The 20,853-nt window shown below is 41.6% G+C and overlaps 2 protein-coding genes across 5 annotated transcripts in view; one reads left to right on the forward strand and one right to left on the reverse strand.

The window, feature by feature from the left end:
* The window catches only part of LOC124152914 (aquaporin AQPAe.a-like), a 57,461-nt gene extending 50,701 nt beyond the window's left edge, over positions 1-6,760 (reverse strand). The window contains exon 1 of the mRNA XM_046525999.2: positions 6,612-6,760. The gene's annotated coding sequence lies outside the window, so the exon portion shown is untranslated. The remainder of the gene's footprint in view (positions 1-6,611) is intronic.
* LOC124152912 lies at positions 1,113-17,648 on the forward strand. Of its 4 annotated transcripts, XM_048381888.1 has the most exons (8): positions 1,113-1,349; positions 9,238-9,438; positions 9,662-10,218; positions 10,407-10,457; positions 10,914-11,180; positions 13,091-13,274; positions 14,953-15,047; positions 16,292-17,648. In XM_048381888.1, exons 3-8 carry the CDS (start codon positions 9,909-9,911, stop codon positions 16,447-16,449), a joined length of 1,065 nt encoding a protein of 354 aa, XP_048237845.1. In that variant the 5' UTR covers positions 1,113-1,349; positions 9,238-9,438; positions 9,662-9,908; the 3' UTR covers positions 16,450-17,648. The 4 variants fall into 4 exon arrangements, with proteins under 4 accessions (XP_048237845.1, XP_048237844.1, XP_048237847.1 ...); XM_048381887.1 differs by lacking the exon at positions 9,238-9,438 and having other exon boundaries at positions 1,114-1,349; XM_048381890.1 differs by lacking the exons at positions 1,113-1,349; positions 9,238-9,438 and adding an exon at positions 1,856-1,941.
* Positions 17,649-20,853: the final 3,205 nt, after the last annotated feature.

The raw sequence follows: 20,853 nt of genomic DNA on the forward strand, positions 1-20,853 counted from the left end.
TTTGGGGGGCTGGCATGGTTAGATCGTTTATTTCCTCTGAGGATGTGTACTCGTCCTCTTCGGTTAAGTTATCTTTAGTTTGGTCACTCTCTTCGGTGGTGGGTTGCGTGCTGGGTTTGGGTGTGAGAGTCTGAGTGGTTTCTGTAGTTTCCCTGTTGACTGGGTGTTCGGGGGGTGCCTGTAGGTTTTCGGATGTTGTTGCCCTTGTGGCTGTGATGGCTTGTGTTGGTGCTGGTTGTGTGGTGGTCGTTGTGCGTTGGGTTTTGCTTGCTGGTGTAGATGTGGTAATTGTGGGGTGAGAGGCGGGGAGGGTGAGAGTGTGAGTTTGTGGGATGTGTGGGGTGTTTGTTTCGTTTGCGATGTATGCGTCTTGCTGATTTTGGTCATATACGGAGTCTGGGTAAACTGTTTAAACAAATATTCCAATTCACCGTAAATAGCTCTAAACCTAACTGGCAAATATACACTAGGGGGGTTATTCGAGTGCACCCAAGGGAAACCGACGAGGACCTCGACATATACGCCCAAGAAGCTAACACTATCCAAACCCAACCACAAATAACTAGCCTCCGCAGGATTAAATCAAACAGAAACGGGAAAACCACCCCCACACCTATCGTAATAATAAACTTAAAAAACAACAACTAAACACCCTGAAGCCCCCAAACATATCACTTTCGGCGCGAACCATAACTTAGAGGTCAAACCATACATCAAGCAAGTAAAGCAATGTTCTAATTGCCTACAATATAATCACACCGCTAACGGATGTACTTTAAAAAAAAACAAATGCAAAAACTGTGCCCAAACGGACTGCCCAGGCATATGCACACCCTGGTGCATCCATTGCAAATCCATGAAACACTCACCACTCTCCAACAAATGCCCCCACAGACTATCACTCACCCAACAGGCCAACAAACATAAAGACATAAACACGGCCAAAATCCAAACCAAAAAACCTACACCGCAAGCATACAAACCACTGCTACCAACACCACCCCCAAACAACAACACTCACGCACGCAATGTCCACACTCGAGTGTGATATAAATAGAACTACCGCGGGGCTATCTTGAAGGGGGCTAACTCGTGATGCCTTATCTACAGCTGTCGCCCCATCGACGATAATGGCGATTAACTTGCATACCCGGAAGTGTTGTTGACGATGTGATTGGTTGAAGAGCCCCGTGTACGTCTACAGTGAATGTGTCGTTCTGTCATGGTAGTTACTGCATGAAGGTGTGTGCTGGCGGACTACTGTGTGTCGTCAAACTGTGTCAAAATTTCTATACAAGAGAGGGATGTTCATACGTTTAACTGATAGCCAGAAGCGATAGGATTTCCAGGTGAGTGAGCACATTACAAAATGTCGGCCATGTCTCGTCTGGAGAAGTATGATATGGGTCATGCTTGACGAATCGTAACATTTATGGTAAAGTCAGTTCGAACATGTTTTTTTCAGCAGGATTATTGACTGGACGATATGTCATAAATATTTCTGAATATTGTCGACAGTGGATTAACCAACCTACGAGTTACTGGGCATATGCACTGTTTTATTGTATTGAAAAAATGACGCTGTTCTATTTATTTTTTATATTTACTAAATTAGTAGGGACTGGTAATTCATTTATGATAACGTGTGTGTGTGTATCTGTGGGAGGGGGTGGGGGAATCTTTGTTACATAAAATGCTTGGGCCCAGCAAAATATGATTCAGTACTGGTCTATTGAACAATTCCCCCACCTCCTTCATATTAAATGACCAGTCCCTAACACATACCCACATTGTGACGCACTGTCTAGGCTGTCACTCAAGTGACAGTTTGATACGCATGGTTGGAAGTCACCTCTCATGGCCAACTTAACCCACTATCATTTTCTACATAACTTGTACACTGTACATGGGTATAAAGCTGATTGATCCTACACTGTACAGGTATGTTCACGTAATTAATTCTTCACTGTACAGGTATGTTTAGGTAATCAATTCGACACTGTACAGGTATGTTCAGGTAATCAATTCGACACTGTACAGGTACGTTCAGGTAATCAATTCTACACTGTACAGGTACGTTCAGGTAATCAATTCTACACTGTACAGGTATGTTCAGGTAATTAATTATACACTGTACAGTTATGTTCAGGTAATCAATTCGACACTGTACAGGTATGTTCACGTAATTAATTCTACACTACACAGGTATGTTCAGGTAATCAATTCTACACTACACAGGTATCATCAAGTAGTCAATTCTACACTGTACAAGTATGTTCAGGTAATCAGTTCTACACTGTATAGGTATGTTCAGGTAATTAATTCTACACTGTACAGATATGTTCAGGTAATCAATTCTACACTGTACAGGTATGTTCAGGTAATCAATTCGACACTGTACAGGTATGTTAAGGTAATTATTTCTACACTGTACAGGTATGTTCGGGTAATCAATTCTACACTACACAGGTATCATCAGGTAATCAATTCTACACTGTACAAGTATGTTCAAGTAGTCAGTTCTACACTGTACAGGTATGTTCAGGTAATCAATTCTATACTGTCCAGGTATGTCCAAATTATTAATTCTACACTGTAAAGGTATGTTCAGGTAATCAGTTCTACACTGTACAGGTATGTTCAGGTAATCAGTTCTACACTGTACAGGTATGTTCAGGTAATCAGTTCTACACTGTACAGGGATGTTCAGATAATCAATTCTACACTGTGCAGGCATGTTCAGGTAATCAATTCTACACTGTACAGGGATGTTCAGATAATCAATTCTACACTGTGCAGGCATGTTCAGGTAATCAATTCTACACTCTACAGGAACGTTCGTATAATCAGTTCTACACTGTACAGGTATGTTCAGGTAGTCAATTCTACACTGTGCAGGTATGTTCAGATAGTCAATTCTACACTCTACAGGTACGTTCGTATAATCAGTTCTACACTGTACAGGTATGTTCAGATAATCAGTTCTACACTGCACAGGTATGTTCAGGTAATCAATTCTACACTCTACAGGAATGTTTAGATAATCAATTCTACACTGTGCAGGCATGTTCAGATAATCAATTCTACACTGTACAGGGATGTTCAGATAATCAATTCTACACTGTGCAGGCATGTTCAGGTGATCAATTCTACACTCACAGGAACGTTCGTATAATCAGTTCTACGCTGTACAGGTAATTTCAGGTAGTCAATTCTACACTGCACAGGTATGTTCAGGTAGTCAATTCTACACTGTGCAGGTATGATCAGGTAGTCAATTCTTCACTCTACAGGTACGTTCGGATAATCAGTTCTACACTGTACAGGTTAGTTCAGGTAGTTAATTCTACACTGCACAAGTATGTTCAGGCAGTCAATTCTACACTGTGCAGGTATGTTCAGAAAGTCAATTCTACACTGTACATGTAAGTTCGGATAATCAATTCTACACTGTAAAGGCATGTTCAGGTAATCAATTCTACAATGCACAGGTATGTTCAGGCAGTCAATTCTACACTGTGAAGGTATGTTCAGGTATCAATTCTACACTGTACAGGTAATCAATCTTACACAGGTATTTTCGGATAATCAATTCTACACTGTGCAGGTATGTTCGGGTAATCAGTTCTACACTGTACCGGTATGTTCAGGTAATCAGTTCTACACTGTACAGGTATGTTCGGGTAATCAGTTCTACACTGTACAGGTACACAGTTGCAGTGTAAGGAGTCTACGTATTAACTTACTATCTATTTGACACATCTCAATAATCACCTTTCAATGGTCGGCCTACTGATCATTAATGACACATTAACCGCCACAGATACATTAACAACTTCGGAATTCTCCCCCGTAAGGTTTATTGTGTCGGCCATTTTGACGTCTTGCACTTGATGTAAATGTACTCTGACGCGCTGCCATTGTGACTGACTTACTGAGGCGGTTCTTAACAGACCTTTCCCACCAAATGGTGATATTATCTGAATACAGTTCTTGTAAACGAACTACAACAGATGTTCCTGTAACCATGGTAACGCTCAAGTCGCCTTTCTTTTGGGGGGAATTATTTTATGCCGCGGTGGAGCTGGTTGTTGTTTGGTTGCCAATGTATCACGGAAGGATCTGGCGCCACATCCCTGGAGGTATAAAATAGTGATAAAAAAATATAAGAATTCACTTCCACTTTCTGTTCGTTCATTGGAGTATGTACCTACATGGGCCAAACACTGTATGAACGTCGTCCAGTGAACGAACAGAAAGTAAAAGTGAATTCTTATAATTTTTGTTGCGTTTAAATACATTCATTTGTTCACTCTCGGTTTGTTGAAGAAGAAGTTTATTCAAGAAATGTGTGGAGGCAATCGGCTCATTACGCATAGAGGTTGAAAACATCATATTGGAGAGAGGTCAGTACATGTTATGTTAATCCAATTTCCTTTATTTTTCAAAAACATGGCATGATGTACGCGAATTGTGAGATTTCTAATTGTACATGGATCAGAGGAGGACATCAGCTTCTTATGTTTATTGTCCCCCGCCGCGCGAAAGCGCGGAGCGGGGGATATAGTATTCAAGACCGTTCGTACGTCCGTACTTCCGTACGTCCGTCCGTACGTCCCACCTGTTTGTTGCCGCGATATCTCAAGAACTAATCGCTGGATTGTCTTCATATTTGGAACTATGGTGTATATACAGACTCCGCAGACACCAGTCGGTTTTGGTGACCTTGACCCCATTTTCAAGGTCACAGCAGGCAAATCTGCTTTTGGAGTTGGAAAACGGTGTTGCCGCGATATCTCAAGAACTAAACACTGGATTGTTTTCATATTTGGAACTATGGTGTATATACAGACTCCGCAGACACCAGTCGGTTTTGGTGACCTTGACCCCATTTTCAAGGTCACAGCGGGCAAATCTGCTTTTGGAGTTGGAAACCGCTGTTGCCGCGATATCTCAAGAACTAATCGCTGGATTGTCTTCATATTTGATACTATGGTGTATATACAGACACCGCAGACACCAGTCGGTTTTGGTGACCTTGACCCTATTTTCAAGGTCACAGCAGGCAAATCTGCTTTTGGAGTTGGAAAACGCTGTTGCCGCAATATCTCAAGAACTAATCGCTGGATTGTCTTCATATTTGGTACTATGGTATATATACAGGCGGGGGATATTTCGTCACTTTGTGACAAATACTTGTTGACTTATCATAAGGAGATGGATAATTATAAACTTTTCACAAACATAGTATGGCCTGATCACATTATAAGCATGATTGCAAATCATACCAAAGTGAAACTCATCGTCATCGGCGTTACGTAATTCACACACTCGCAGTTGCCGACAATGACTTTCTTCCTGTTTCTAATTTTAGTAAGCGAACTGCATTTCAACCGAACCAGGGATTTTCTAAATTTTAAAACGGTTATGACTTTAAGGTACAATTCCAGGTACAAGGAGAGTTTATAAAGGATATAACTATTGGTTTTGGTGCCCGAAGGAGCATCGTGCCAGTCTTGTCGTATTTTGCCTTCACACGAAATACAAAGATGAAAGCTGAAATACCAGTATTAAACACAAAATCACGCAGAAAAGAGAATGAGTTTTACTTTTGAAATCCAATTCATTTTATCATTTAACTTTAGGGCATTCGTAAAGAACCGCACCAATACTTGAAAACGCGTTTTGGTGTACAGATGTAAAGAGTATCAACCGTATCCCTCAACTAGGACTTGAGGTGGAATTCGGCACTTTCATCGAAAACAAAAATTGTTCCATTAAATGCTTGAAGAAAAGAATTATGTTTCGGACTGCTGGTTACCATGACGTCACAATCACATGACATTACTAATGATTCTGCTACTGAAGCTTTTAGCAGTACCTTTTACACTTAAGACACTGCGTATAACTGTTTACAAACTGAAAACGTTGGACGAATGATGTTGGATGATAAATATAATCTCACCCTCGTGAGCAGGCCTCGCCTCGGAGTTTTTCCACTTGTATCAACTCGTGTTGATATATCTGATATCAATAGTCACTCGGGTGAGATTCTATATATGTAACGTCTCCCAACTAGTATTTGATAAATACCTGGAGTTTTTAGCAATTATGTAATATATACATTTACACAAGTATATATCTGCATGTTCCTGCAAAATAGCTGTTATTCCCATACACTGTACTACAGAACTCATACGTTCGATATGCACACCATTCCCACCCTGTCCTTTGACAACAAGCCTTCACCACAATGTATAAACTCAGCCTTCTACACAAGGATATATAAGACTTTCCTACCGTTGTATAATTTTAGTTTTCTACGCAAGGATATATTTGCCTTCTCTTCGGAGTATAAACTCAGCCTTCTACCAAGGATATATAAGCCTTCTCCACCGTTGTATAATTTCAGATTTATACGCACGGATATATTTGCCTTCTCTTCGGTGTATAAACTCAGCCTTCTATGCAAGAATATATAAGCCTTCTCCCCTTTGTATAAAATCAATCCAGCGTATAACTTCTGTATGTATGTTAGAGCTGTAGTTGTGACGTATACCCATTCATGTTCATTTAATGTGAAAATAATATGCTTATATAAAAAAACATACCTCCCTCTAAGTCCTCAGTCAGACTGAGTGTTTGTCACCAGATGGTAGTGGTCAGTTCTCTCTGCAACTGATGGAAACTACTCGACTGAATATTGGTGGTCAGTGCTCTGTGACAGTGTACCACTAGATGACAGTGGTCAGTTTTCTGTACATTACTGTCGCCCTAAACCATTCAGGATAATGTATTTCTCTTCCTTATTGATAATAATTATTGACAGCTATCCAGTGACGCTTTATGTCAGCTCCTACAGCAAGCGTTTCATTGGTCGCAGGCGTGACCAAGGTACTTATACTGCATTCCTTTTCGCATGACGTCACCATGACGTCACAATCACATGACATCACTAATGACTCTGCTACTGAAGCTTTTAGCAGTACCTATTACACTTAAGACACTGCGTATTACTGTTTACAAACTGAAAAAGTTGGACGAATGATGTTGGATGATAAATATAATCTCACCCTCGTGAGCAGGCCTCGCCTCGGAGTTTTTCCACTTGTATCAACTCGTGTTGATATATCTGATATCAATAGTCACTCGGGTGAGATTCTATATATGTAACGTCTCCCAACTAGTATTTGATAAATACCTGGAGTTTTTAGCAATTATGTAATATATACATTTACACAAGTATATATCTGCATGTTCCTGCAAAATAGCTGTTATTCCCATACACTGTACTACAGAACTCATACGTTCGATATGCACACCATTCCCAAGGTACTTATACTGCATTCCTTTTCGCAAATGAGTTCCAGGTCATTACATGTGTGGTGTTCAATGGCGTGCCTTATATAGAAATTGTTTCTCCCACTTTAAGGGCGTTTAATTCTCTCTCTTTACCGACAACACTGCTACCTGTGGTATGCCTATTTTACCCCAGAACGTATCAATTGTCAATATGAGAGCGCCAGCTAGAAAATATGTAAAATTTGAAACATAGTGGATGTTTTATTACTGATACTGTATATAAATGTAGCTCCATGTATGTTTCTCAAATTGTCAGAAGTTATATTTGGTGGCATTCATATGATTGAATGGTCATGAGTGGTAGCGACTTTGATTGCTTTCTTGAGTAACCCTACTGCCATTTCTTGGAGAATGCGGCAGAGTAAAGAGTAAATCTGGGTGTTTTTCATTTTTAATCATAAGTTATATTTTTAATATATTTTAATTTTTAATATTTTTTTCTGATATTCTGATTTACAACTTTCATATACCTTTGAGGGGTAGCGTAAAGGCCTAGTAAGGAATGGTGTGACCTTGATGGACAGCGTTGATAAAGTTGAAGGTCATGTCTGTTGTGTACGACTTTTTACACCACCGGGAGTACATCTTCTACACCATAGGGATCCAGGCACTCCAGCACTGTAGATAGAAGTGTGTTGCCCTCAGCGGGGATTACGTTTCAAGACTAATAAGCGGCCAACACCATCAACACAGCTCATCATTGTTAGACTCATACGTTTTCAGTTCATGAACATATTCAGTGGTATGGTATTTTTTATTAGTAAAAATAATTGTGAATTTGAAATTATGAAGATTTCCAAAATATATTAACGATGTAAGATTATAGTTAAGATATTTGTCTGCAAGTTCTATGTTGAAATACTGATTTGTTATCTTTCAACTGGACCAAGTTTGTTGAACCACTTATCCCAGTGTCAGGTCATATCAACTTTGGTTGTCATACCATACAGTGATTGGCTCTGTTGGAAATGTTCATGTTGTTGAGGTAAACTGTACGGTTATCTAATATAAATGGCCTTCTGTTCGATCTTAAACCTACAGTGTTGACATTGCAATTGATGTTCCTCTTACCTTTCCTCAAGGGCAGGAAATAAAATACTACGTCTAGAACTCCCAATCAGCATAGGTTGGTCCAATCATGACAGATTTTTTTATTTGCATCAAGATGTTTCGTAGTAGCTCTTTGAGCTCGTTTAGAAGAACTGAGAGCTTTTGTAGCTGTGGTTGTTTGGTTGTTCATTAATGTGAAAGGAGAAATTTGACATAATCGTCCTTTTCGTTGTAAGATGTACAAAGTCAATCTCACAAAGTGCAGCACCAAAGAGGAACAACTTAGGACAGGATATCCTTATCCTTTTCGCGATCTCCTGGTGTCATCACTGATTATCAGTGATCCTCTTATATAATTTTCCCCGTTGTTTTGCCTTATACGCCCAATGGAATGTTTCGTCGGATAGTGAGTATAAGAGTTGTGTTTAACGCCGCTTTCAACAGTATTCCAGTTATATCACGGCGTGTGAGCTTGATGTGGGAGGAAAACCCAAAGTGGTAAACGTCTAAGACCTGCATCACTCACTGATTAACTTGAAACCCACGCGCACGGGTATGGTGCTGACAAACCTAGAAACATAATGGGGGCGAACCGGGATTCGAACCCACAATCATAGGTTTCTTGCGTGCGCAAGGGACGCAACTCTGCACTGCGAATTGCGGCGACTTAGACGACAGGGCGATCCGTGCCCCTGTTTCGTCGGATAATCAAGACTATTCATTGGCGTTGACGTTTCATATTTACAAGATGAGCTGTATGTCGTTATCACGTTTCGGGAAAACGCTTTCCTTAATTATATTGTGTTTGTTTGTTTGTTGTTTAAGACCGCACTCAATATTCCAGCCATATGACGGCGCACCGTAAATAATCAAGTTTGTTACAAGACAGTCCCGTCATTGATACTGTGATCAACGACCCAAGCCGTTGGAGTAAGATGACAACCATATAACCGAGACTGACCACCCGAGCCATAATTACATCGTGACTTTACTCTACAAGTACGCCGACACTTATGACAGAACCTGGTACTAATTTTTGCTGCTTGTTCCGGTTGGTACTGAACCATACTATTCGACCTTTTCCCTATATTATAAGAATGGTGTGTAGTTCTATTGAGAATGTAATGACAAAAACGTACGGTCATCAGTAAACACACAGATACCAACACACATACGCTACCATATGGGCAGTGAATCATATTCATACAGGTAGCAATGAACGTGTTAATGCATGCTCTCTGGTTCGCAGGCTGTGTGTCGCCAGCAGCTAATGAAGAGGAATCTATCCCAACAGAAGAGCACATTGTTACACTTTGACTGGACACCTGTATCTTCATCAGGAGCTTCACAATAGGATGTCATTAGTATCTCAGATTAGGACAACATATGCCAAAGATCATATGGGAACACCCATCAATCTTCTGCTGATGTTCCAATGATACGGTCTACATGAGTGTTTCCCCAAGAAGACTACATTAGTGAGCTGCTATGAAGCTATGGAAGCGCCACCTGAGATAAAGAACGTGTCCATCTTGGTGCTGTCCAAACCAACAAAGAAGGAACTGTCTCTTTTATTAAATAATACATCAGAGACGCTTGTCTCAGGTCACGTAATGGACTACCGAGGACTGGCAGAGATATACGGGAAAACCTTCCAGTTCATCTCCGAGTTGGAGGAGAAAAAAGACCCCATGGCCCATCTGCTGGCGTCGCTGGCGGGGAAGGAGGCGTTATTGTCGACATTGTGGGAGAAACTGGGGCAGCTGGGAAGGACCGACGTTCAGAGCAGATGCCGTAACCTCTTCTGTAAGTTGAGACTTGAAGCTTCATGTATTCAATATGTCATATATGTTATGTATACGGGATGTAAACGGTACTAAATAATGAAATCGTTCTTTTAATACAATTAGTTTGATATTGACTACGAGTTCTTCCTCTTCATCTTGGCATCTGTCCTGATAAGATGCTGAAACTTGATCATGTTTGCTTCGCAGGTACAGATGTGTTGGCATGGCAGCATCGTAAGCCTAGAAACAGGGCAGAAGGTAGGTACAGAGAGTAAACTAACTTCATAACAGCCCCAAAACATGTTTTTTCATTAAATCTATCCAACTAGACAGTGCATAGTAGCTATGCCAGGATCCTCTCATTAGGGGTTCGTGTATTTCATCGAAGGGTAAATATCTACCAAGTGAGATATATCTGAAACGTTGTCTCCGGTAGTTTTGTACTTTTTAATCTTTCAGAACCTGTGCATTCTTTCTCGAAGCGAAATGAGCGAAATCCTTCTTGGATGTCCATTTTGGTTATTCCGTTAATCCTTAAGAGCGCTATTTTCTAATACACGTTCGTTTTTTGTCCTAAAATTTACCCTCTGATTAACTTTACAATTAACTGAAAGAAATGTATATCTTCCATTCTCGTGTTATATCTATACTATCCTTTATTTCTAATCGTGGTGTTCATTCAAATTATTGGTCTCCCTTTTTTATCATTTTAAGCGGAACAAATTAGGAACGAAAAAAAAAGGAGTACGATTCAAGCATTCTTTAAAGAATTATCTCCTGGCCAATCTGGAGCAGCTGTTCAAACCCAAGCTGTGGAGCAAGGAGACGTACGGAATCAAGAAATGTGTGCGTCAGGTTCTTCAGAGTCGAATCCTATGTCAAGACCAATCGCAATAAATACACAGAGCGAGGAAAAATCATCTACGGTCACGAAATCGGGTTCTAGACCATCAAATCGGAAGATTCTCAGCACTGACGATGGTGAGTAGGCCTGTTGGAATGTTGAACTGCCGTACATATCTGATGAAGCGAGATGCGTTGTGTTTTGGGTTTAATGAACATGTGTCATAATCGGAATACTGTTGTGAACAATTTTGCTGATTAGACAAATATGTTCGACCTTAATGGTTTTGGTTAATAAGTGAAAACATGACTTTGACATATTGTGAGCACTCTCCTAGAAGCCATTGTCAAAGAACTGGGATAGATCCCAATTATTTGGTGAACCTCTCGGATGTTGCCAACTCTGTCGTAAACCATGCCCGTGGATACCTGATGATGTCGTTGTCACTGCAGCGAGTGGTGGTATCTTATTATTTGAGATTTATTGTTATCATGTTTTAAGGACTACAAATATCTGGGTGATGTTTCAGTGATACCATCGAGGCGTGGTGTTTGTAGGCTTGTACTTGATTCTGTGAAGGTAGTGCAAAGCATAGGAATACACGAAAGTCACTCAACTGTACTTGATGGACAATTAGCGGCAGTGTAGCATGTTTCCGCACTGAATGCCACAGGTCCGTGGCACATAATCTATTTTTGAATGGTTGTATTATACAATTTGATATAACATTTCGTAATAGCACACACACACACGCACGCGCGCGCGCGCACACACACACACACACACAAATACATTCACACACATTCACACATACACACTTATATCTATATCTCATATACATATCTACATATACTTATCGATTTCGACTTATACATAGTATAACAATATATTTCTCCTTATAAACAGTATAAGTATAGATTTGTGCTACGAAAGGAGTAGAGTTCATTTATGCATTAAACTCATCTTCTATTAAGTCTTGGAATGGCATTTAGAAGTGAAACACATAAGGAAAAATAATGGATGTCAACTTCTTTATCATGAGGAGCACCCATAATAAAGACGTTGACATCCATACATTCTCTTCCTCATCTTCTATTACATGTACTTAAAGCGACAAAACCCTTTCCATAGTCATAAGGAATCTCTGCTTACAGCAGGGTCAAATGTACTATTCCGACTAAGTCCCAATGTTTACACGATCTTAGCTCTTGGTACAGTTAGGCGGCTTCTCTGTTCAATCATTAAGCCATGTGTACATCATTTAACCTTAGCCTGTGCATCTCTGAACATTTTCAGATTTATGTCAAAGAGGTATTTGAGAATATATATCTATGTTTCCATATATCAGATATTATTTAGTGATAACTGATCGTACCAAGTATAGCCAAGTCTACACTCGTTCAGTGGGAATTGTACATGATAAGCCAAAGACAACATACGTTCATGATATTTTATGCTGCAGAATGATCGTTTGTAGAATATAATCACAAATGTAATGGTTTATGACAAGAACGGCAAGATCCGTATCATTAGAAATGTTTATTTTTCAGATATCATTGTGTTTCTGTTGTCATATATTGTGTTGTACCCAATTAATACTGAATAAAATATGTTCAGGCTTAACGATTAAGGGTTGACTGACATGTGTTAGTTACTAGGAGAATATTCTATCTTGGAAGAGACGATGTGCAGAGTCTCGGCTGCCAGAATCCGATAGTCCGATAACTCCAATTATTAATATCGTTGGGTTGTCTGCACCAAACATTTGCTCACCTCTAAAAAGTCTTCAACCAGCATCACTTTGATCATTCATCCAACATGAGGCACTTCCACATTAATTTGAACAAAATAGAATGACATAATCGGCATTGAAGCCAGCACAGAGAAAAAAACAAACCAAACATACTTCCATTGTTGCCTCTCTGAATTGGACATGAGTATCTATACTGGCAAGCAAGTCGTCAAGTGTTAATGGTTACGATCAAATTATTGGTAGCCAATTCATGGGAAATGAGCTTCATATGGAGTAATAGTGATATGTCTTTAGACGGGACAACACGTGCCATGTACGACGCTTACATCAACTGCGCCGAGAAGGACATCCTTTTGGCGAAGGAAATGCTGAACACCCTTGAGTCCTCCCCTCACAACCTCCGTCTCTTCCTCCCGGAGCGGCAGTTGATGCCTGGGGGGTGCAAGTACGAGGACATCGCCGACGTTTTGGAGGATAGGTGAGGTGATCTTGCAGTAGGGTGGGGGGAGAAATTTGGTGCCTGGGGGTGCAAGTACGAGGACATCGTTGACGTTCTGGAGGATAGGTGAGGTGATCTTGCAGTAGGGTGGAAGGTATGGACACAGTTGGTGCCTGTGGGTGCAAGTACGAGGACATCGCTTACGTACTGAAGGACAGGTGAGGTGATCTTGCAGTAGGGTGGGGGGAGACATTTGGTGCCTGGGGGTGCAAGTACGAGGACATCGCTGACGTTCTGGAGGATAGGTGAGGTGATCTTGCAGTAGGGTGGGGGGAGAAATTTGGTGCCTGGGGGTGCAAGTACGAGGACATCGCTGACGTTCTGGAGGATAGGTGAGGTGATCTTGCAGTAGGGTGGAAGGTATGGACACAGTTGGTGCCTCTGGGTGCACGTACGAGGACATCGCTTACGTACTGAAGGATAGGTGAGGTGATCTTGCAGTAGGGTGGGGGGAGACATTTGGTGCCTGGGGGTGCAAGTACGAGGACATCGCTGACGTTCTGGAGGATAGGTGAGGTGATCTTGCAGTAGGGTGGAAGGTAGGTTGGTAGACTGCCCTTTAGAGGTGAGGTGAGGTGAGGTGAAATTGGGTTTAACGTCGCGTCCAAGATTATTGCACTTATATAGCGACGTGCATGCACGTGTATGTGTGTGTGGCTGCTTGTACTAGTCCGGACTGATGCCGATTTATAGTGCTAGCTCACTGAGATACCATGCCGCAGTTTAACATGAATAACCCACTCAGACACAGTATACTGCCTCCGAGCCGACCAGTCCTTGTTTTAGCCCCTTAATGCCGAGCGCCAGACAGGGTAACAACAAGTACAATCTTTAAACGTCTTTTTGTATGACGCGGCCCGGGATCGAACCCTGGACCTTCCGCTCTCCGGGCGGACGCTCTACCACAAGACCACGGAGGCGGTCTTTAGAAGTGTTTATGGCTGTGTGTGTGTGGCTGAGTCCGGACTGGTTTTATAGTACTACCCCACTAAGATATCATGCCGTGGACTCCGAGCTGACCAGTCTTTTCGTTCATCCCCCTTAATGCCAAGCGCCAGGCTTTTAACGTGTTTTGGTATGACGCCACCGCCAACCTCAGACTTCCAGCTCCCCGGACAGATGCTCTCTCCACTAGACCACTGTGGTCAGGGGACTGAGGTTGATGTATCATCAATCTTGTCCCTGATTAGAACGACATCGGTACAGCACGGCTCCTCTACCTCGGATGGCGTAACCATGTAGCAGCCGCTAGTGCACCTGTAACACCATGACATTAGCTGTTAATTATAGTGTTATCATCTAAGTTACAAACCAACCAGTGTTCGCATGCAGCCTAAATACACACTTCAAACTATGACAGGTCAAAGCATATTAAGCGAATATACATAACAACAGTACACATACTCTTTGTATGGATTTTTTTAAGCCACGTGCAGCCTGTTAATATTTTCAAAACACAGTATGGACTTCAACGATCCATGTATCAAAGACAATATATATTTTAACACATTGAGCTAGGTTTCACAGGGAGAGATACTTATGGTTACTAGTAGATCTGTAATCGTTTTCTCATTTTACTATTCGCGGTTGTCATATTTATGAAGCTTATTAGCCCGGAGTGATTAACAGCTATTGACCTGATGTTTATTTCCGCTAGGTGTCGCCGCAAAGTCGTCATCATCCTGACGCGAAACTATGTGGATTCAGAAGCATGTCAGTTTGTCACCAACTTTTCCAGAGCGTTAGATCCAGGTGGGCTATCTCTGACATCTTATTGGTTGGTTTGTTGTTTAACGCCGAATTCAGCAATATTCCAGCTATATGACGGCGGTCTGTAAATAATCGAGTCTGAACCAGACAATCCCGTGATTGACATCATGAGCAATTGGGATAAGATGACATGCATCAACCCAGTCAGCTAGCCTGACCACCCGATCCCGTCTGTCGCCTCTTACGACAAGCAAACTTACTGTCCCGATGCGAATTGGTTCGTGTTTCTAGCTGCAAAAACGTATTGACGCCCCTGAGAACCGGTTTGGGGATAAATGATATTAATTAACACCAAATAACGACCCAATATGTCACACTGTACTTTCGACTCATCATATGAATGGTCCATATTGAATAGAAGAACTGTATATGTGAATTGTATTCTGATTTGAGAAAAGAAATAATGTTAATAAATGCTGTTTTGTTTCAAAGTCGCATCACAATATATCCATTGAAACCAGTCTCTCCTGATTCATATTTTATGTTGGAAACAGGCCAGAAACATTTCATTTTCAGATTTACTTGAAAGATTAATAAGTTGTTTCCTGTATAACGTTTATCACATTTCGGCACAGTCAATAATGTGGTTTTTGACTGAACAAGCCATCTCATGAGTATCGTGGAGAGGTATTATTCTGGGGTCATAGGATTGCGCAGATAACATCAGGGAAGCCTTTTATTTACCCTGCTGTGAGGGGCCGGACCCCATGACCCACCCCACCCCACCCTTCCCCCATGACCCACCCACCCCTCCCCATATGTAACTAACCATTGGTTAGAAAGGCAACATTTATACTTGTGGTTGTTGTCATGTGCAAATTTACTTGTAACTTAAAGATCGAGAATCCTATCTAAACCAGTTCAGTTATGTATTTCATGAATAGATATTCAAGAAGTAGATGTAGGTTTCAATCAAGTATATGTAAGGTCGACGTCCGACAAGTTGTAGATTTAGACAACTGCGTGGGAAGTTATTAGGGACGCATTTTTTTCAGTCATGTCTTATGGTAAACAGTTCAAGGGAAAAGTGGATGATATGTTCATGTTGAGTCCGTCATTCATAGGTTTTCGTTTTAATTTTCATAACATCTTTCTACGGGACATCCCCCATGTCCAGCGACAAGTGATGTTTTTATCACCAGGTAAACAATAAAGCGAAATCAATGTAATTCCAGTAATTTTAAGGCATTTCTTAGCGTTTATAAATGTATGAAAACTCCTTCTAGGTGCCAGAGAGAAGCAGATCATTCCGATAGTATACGAGGACATTGACGAAACGCCGCGGATGTTGATAGGGCTTCAGTTCATCAGGAAACAGAGAGACGAAAAACGAGGATGGTTCTGGTCAAAGCTGAGGGAAGCCATAAAGAATAACCAGAGATGATGAGCTGTATTTCATTATTTTTGGTGGTTATCAGCCTCAGGGTTTAAATTATTGATTGTAGGTGAATCATGTCCCAGACACATCAAATAGTAGTTGCAAGGTAGGGATGGGCCCGAAGAAGGATATGTGATTGTTAGTCAGATCACTGGTGATGTTGCAGTCCAGAAGAACGGCTGATGATGGTGCAAATGTCGGATATGACATGGTCCAGAAGGACGGCTGGTGATTGTGCGGATGTCGGATATGTTATGGTCTAGAAGGACGGCTGGTGATTGTGCGGATGTCGGATATGTTATGGTCCAGAAGGACGGCTGGTGATTGTGCGGATGTCGGATATGTTATGTTCCAGAAGGACGGCTGGTGATTGTGCGGATGTCGGATATGTTATGGTCTAGAAGGACGGCTGGTGATTGTGCGGATGTCGGATATGTTATGGTCCAGAAGGACGGCTGGTGATTGTGCGGATGTCGGATATGTTATGGTCCAGAAGGACGGCTGGTGATTGTGCGGATGTCGGATATGTTATGTTCCAGAAGGACGGCTGGTGATTGTGCGGATGTCGGATATGTTATGTTCCAGAAGGACGGCTTGTGATGGGGCGGATGAACCAGAGTTGGGTACGGCGATTGTAAAGATTGAAGGATCGTACGTTCAGTTACGGAGAAGAATGCTTCAGGCATGGACTACAATGTTTGTCACTTGGTACAATATTTCAAGCTTGAAGTACAATGCTTCATTCACTTAGAACAATTATTCTGTCACAGAGAACAATGCTTCATTCACGTATGCAATTCTTTGGTCATGCAGTACAATGCACATTAAATGTCTGTCATATGAGAACATTATTAACGAAGGCAGTATCAAGATTGTTCAATAGGAAATAAAAAAATGTTGTTATGCTTAGATCGGAGCAAAATCATGTTCTCATGCATTCGATTCAATCTGCGGTTTTCCCATGTCGATGTGGGCTTACCCAGTAGCAAACAATATTGTATTCACAACAATGTGCATGGCGATCTTCCGTGTTGCACACAAAACGGAACGTGCTGTTGCACACAAAACGGTACTTGTGCGTACAGATAATGGGGATGTTTTTATGAAGTGACAAGGAAGTGTATCCAAGCAGCGAGGACAACAACTAGGAAGATCAACTCATCTTTCTTTGTTTGCCACTGTTTTAAATAAAGTATCTGAAATAACTTGGTGATACAATCTTGTTAATCTGCTTTTCTTCTTAGCACTATCTATATTACATCCATTGCCCCTCCAATCATTACTACATCATCAACCGACCCACCATCACTACCACATCATATACCCAGCACCAGCACTACAACATATATCCCCCCACTACAACATCTCCCACCACCACCACTACAACATCTTCTCCCCTACCACCACCACTACAACATCTTCTCCCCTACCACCACCACTACAACATCTCCCACCACCACCACTACAACATCTTCTCCCCTACCACCACCACTACAACATATATGCCCCAACTACATCTCCCACCACCACCACCACTACAAACTCAACTCCCCTACCACCAACACTACAGCATCTCCCTACACCACCACCACAACATCTACTCCCCAAACACCACCAGTACAACATCTACTCCCCTACCACCACCACTAGAACATCTCCCACCACCACTACAACATCTACTCCCCTACCACCACTACAACACCTACTCCCCTACCACCACTACAACATATCCCTACACCACAACATCTTCTCCCCTCCACAACCACAAAAACATTTCCCCACACCAACACCACAACATCTACTCCCCTACCACCACCACTACAACATCTCCCTACACCACCACCACAACATCTTCTCCCCTCCACCACCACTACAACATCTCCTTACACCACCACCACAACATCTTCTCCCCTACCACCACCACAACAACATCTCCCTACACCAACACCACAACATCTACTCCCCTACCACCACCACTACAACATCTCCCTACATCACCATCACAACATCTCCCCACATCACCATCACAACATCTACTCCTGGAGGTAACACTATGTGTTATTTACATACCAGGAGGTGACTCTACGTGTTATTTACAGACCTGGAGGTAACACCACACGATATTCACATACCTGGAGGTAACTCTACGTGTTATTTACATACCAGGAGGTAACTCTACGTGTTATTTACAGACCTGGAGGTAACACCTCACGTTATTCACATACCTGGAGGTAACACCATGTGTTATTTACATACCAGGAGGTAACACCATGTGTTATTTACATACCTGGAGGTAACACCATGTGTTATTCACATACCTGGAGGTAACACCATGTGTTATTTACATACCTGGAGGTAACTCTACGTGTTATTTACATACCTGGAGGTAACACCATGTGTTATTTACATACCTGAAGGTAACTCTACGTGTTGTTGAAATACCAGGAGGTAACACTACGTGTTATTTAAATACCTGGAGGTAACTCTACGTGTTATTTACATATCAGGAGGTAACTCTTCGTGTTATTTACATACCCGGAGGTAAATCTACGTGTACTTTACATACCTGGAGGTAACACTACGTGTTATTTACATACCTGGAGGTAACACTACGTGTTGTTTACATACCTGGACATACACTACTTGTTGTTTACATACCAGGAGGTAACACCACGTGTTATTTACATACCGGAGGTAACTCTACGTGTTATTTACATACCTGGAGGTAACACTACGTGTTATTTGCATACCTGGAGGTAACACTACATGTTATTTACATACCTGGAGGTAACACTACGTGTTATTGGTTTACCTGGAGGTAACACTACGTGTTATTTGCATACCTGGAGGTAACTCTACGTGTTATTTGCATACCTGGAGGTAATACTACGTGTTATTTGCATACCTGGAGATAACACGACGTGTTATTTGCATACCTGGAGGTAACACCGCGTGTTGTTTACAGACCTGGAGGTAACACCACGTATTGTTTGCATACCAGGAGGTAACACCACATGTTTTTTACAGACCAGGAGGTAATATCATGTGTTATTTACATGCCTGAAGGTAACACTACGTGTTATTTACATACCTGGAGGTAACTCTACGTGTTATTTACATACCTGGAGATAACACGAGGTGTTGTTTACAGACCTGGAGGTTACACCACGTGCTATTTACAGACCTGGAGATCACATCACACGTTATTTATATGCCTGGAGGTAACACCACGTGTTATTTACATACCTGGAGTAACACCACGCGTTGTTAACATACCTGGAGGTAACACTACGTGTTGTTTACATACCGCGAGGTAACTCTACGTGTAATTTACATACCTGGAGGTAACACTACGTGTTATTTACATACCAGGAGGTAACTCTACGTGTTATTTACATACCGGAGGTGACTCTACGTGTTATTTACATACCGGAGGTAACTCTACGTGTAATTTACATACCAGGAGGTAACACTATGTGTTATTTACATACCTGGAGGTAACACTACGTGTTATTTACATACCAGGAGGTAACTCTACGGGTTATTTACATACCTGGAGGTACCACTACGTGTCATTTACAGACCTGGAGGTAACACTACGTGTTATTTGCATACCTGGAGGTAATACTACTTGTTATTTGCATACCTGGAGGTCACACCACGTGTTGTTTACATACCTGGGGGTAAAACCACGTGTTGTTTACATACCTTGGGGGTAACACCACGTGTTGTTTACAGACCTTGAGGTTACATAACGTGCTATTTACAGACATGGAGGTCACACCACACCCGTTATTTACATACCTGGAGGTAAAACCACGTGCTGTTTACATACCTTGAGGTAACACCACGTGTTATTTACATACCTTGAGGTTACACCACGTGCTATTTACATACCTGGAGGTAACACCACGTGTTATTCACAGACCTGGATGTATCACCACGTGTTATTTACAGACCTGGAGGTAACGCTACGTGTTATTTACAGACCTGGAGGTCACACCACTAGTTATTAACATACCTGGAGGTAACACCACGTGTTATTAACATACCTGGAGGTAACGCCATGTGTTATTCACATACCTGGAGGTAACACCATGTGTTATTAACATACCTGGAGGTAACTCTACGTGTTATTTACATACCTGGAGGTAACACCATGTGTTATTTACATACCTGAAGGTAACTCTACGTGTTATTTACATACCTGGAGGTAACACCATGTGTTATTTACATACCTGAAGGTAACTCTACGTGTTGTTTAAATACAAGGAGGTAACACTACGTGTAATTTACATACCAGGAGGTAACACTACGTGTTGTTTCCATACCTGGAGGTAACACCATGTGTTATTTACATACCCGGAGGTAACTCTACGTGTTATTTACATACCTGGAGGTAACTCTACG

Source organism: Haliotis rufescens, unplaced genomic scaffold (genome assembly GCF_023055435.1).
Source record: "Haliotis rufescens isolate VD_foot unplaced genomic scaffold, xgHalRufe1.0.p SCAF_4, whole genome shotgun sequence".
NCBI classification, from domain to species: Eukaryota; Metazoa; Mollusca; class Gastropoda; order Lepetellida; family Haliotidae; genus Haliotis; species Haliotis rufescens.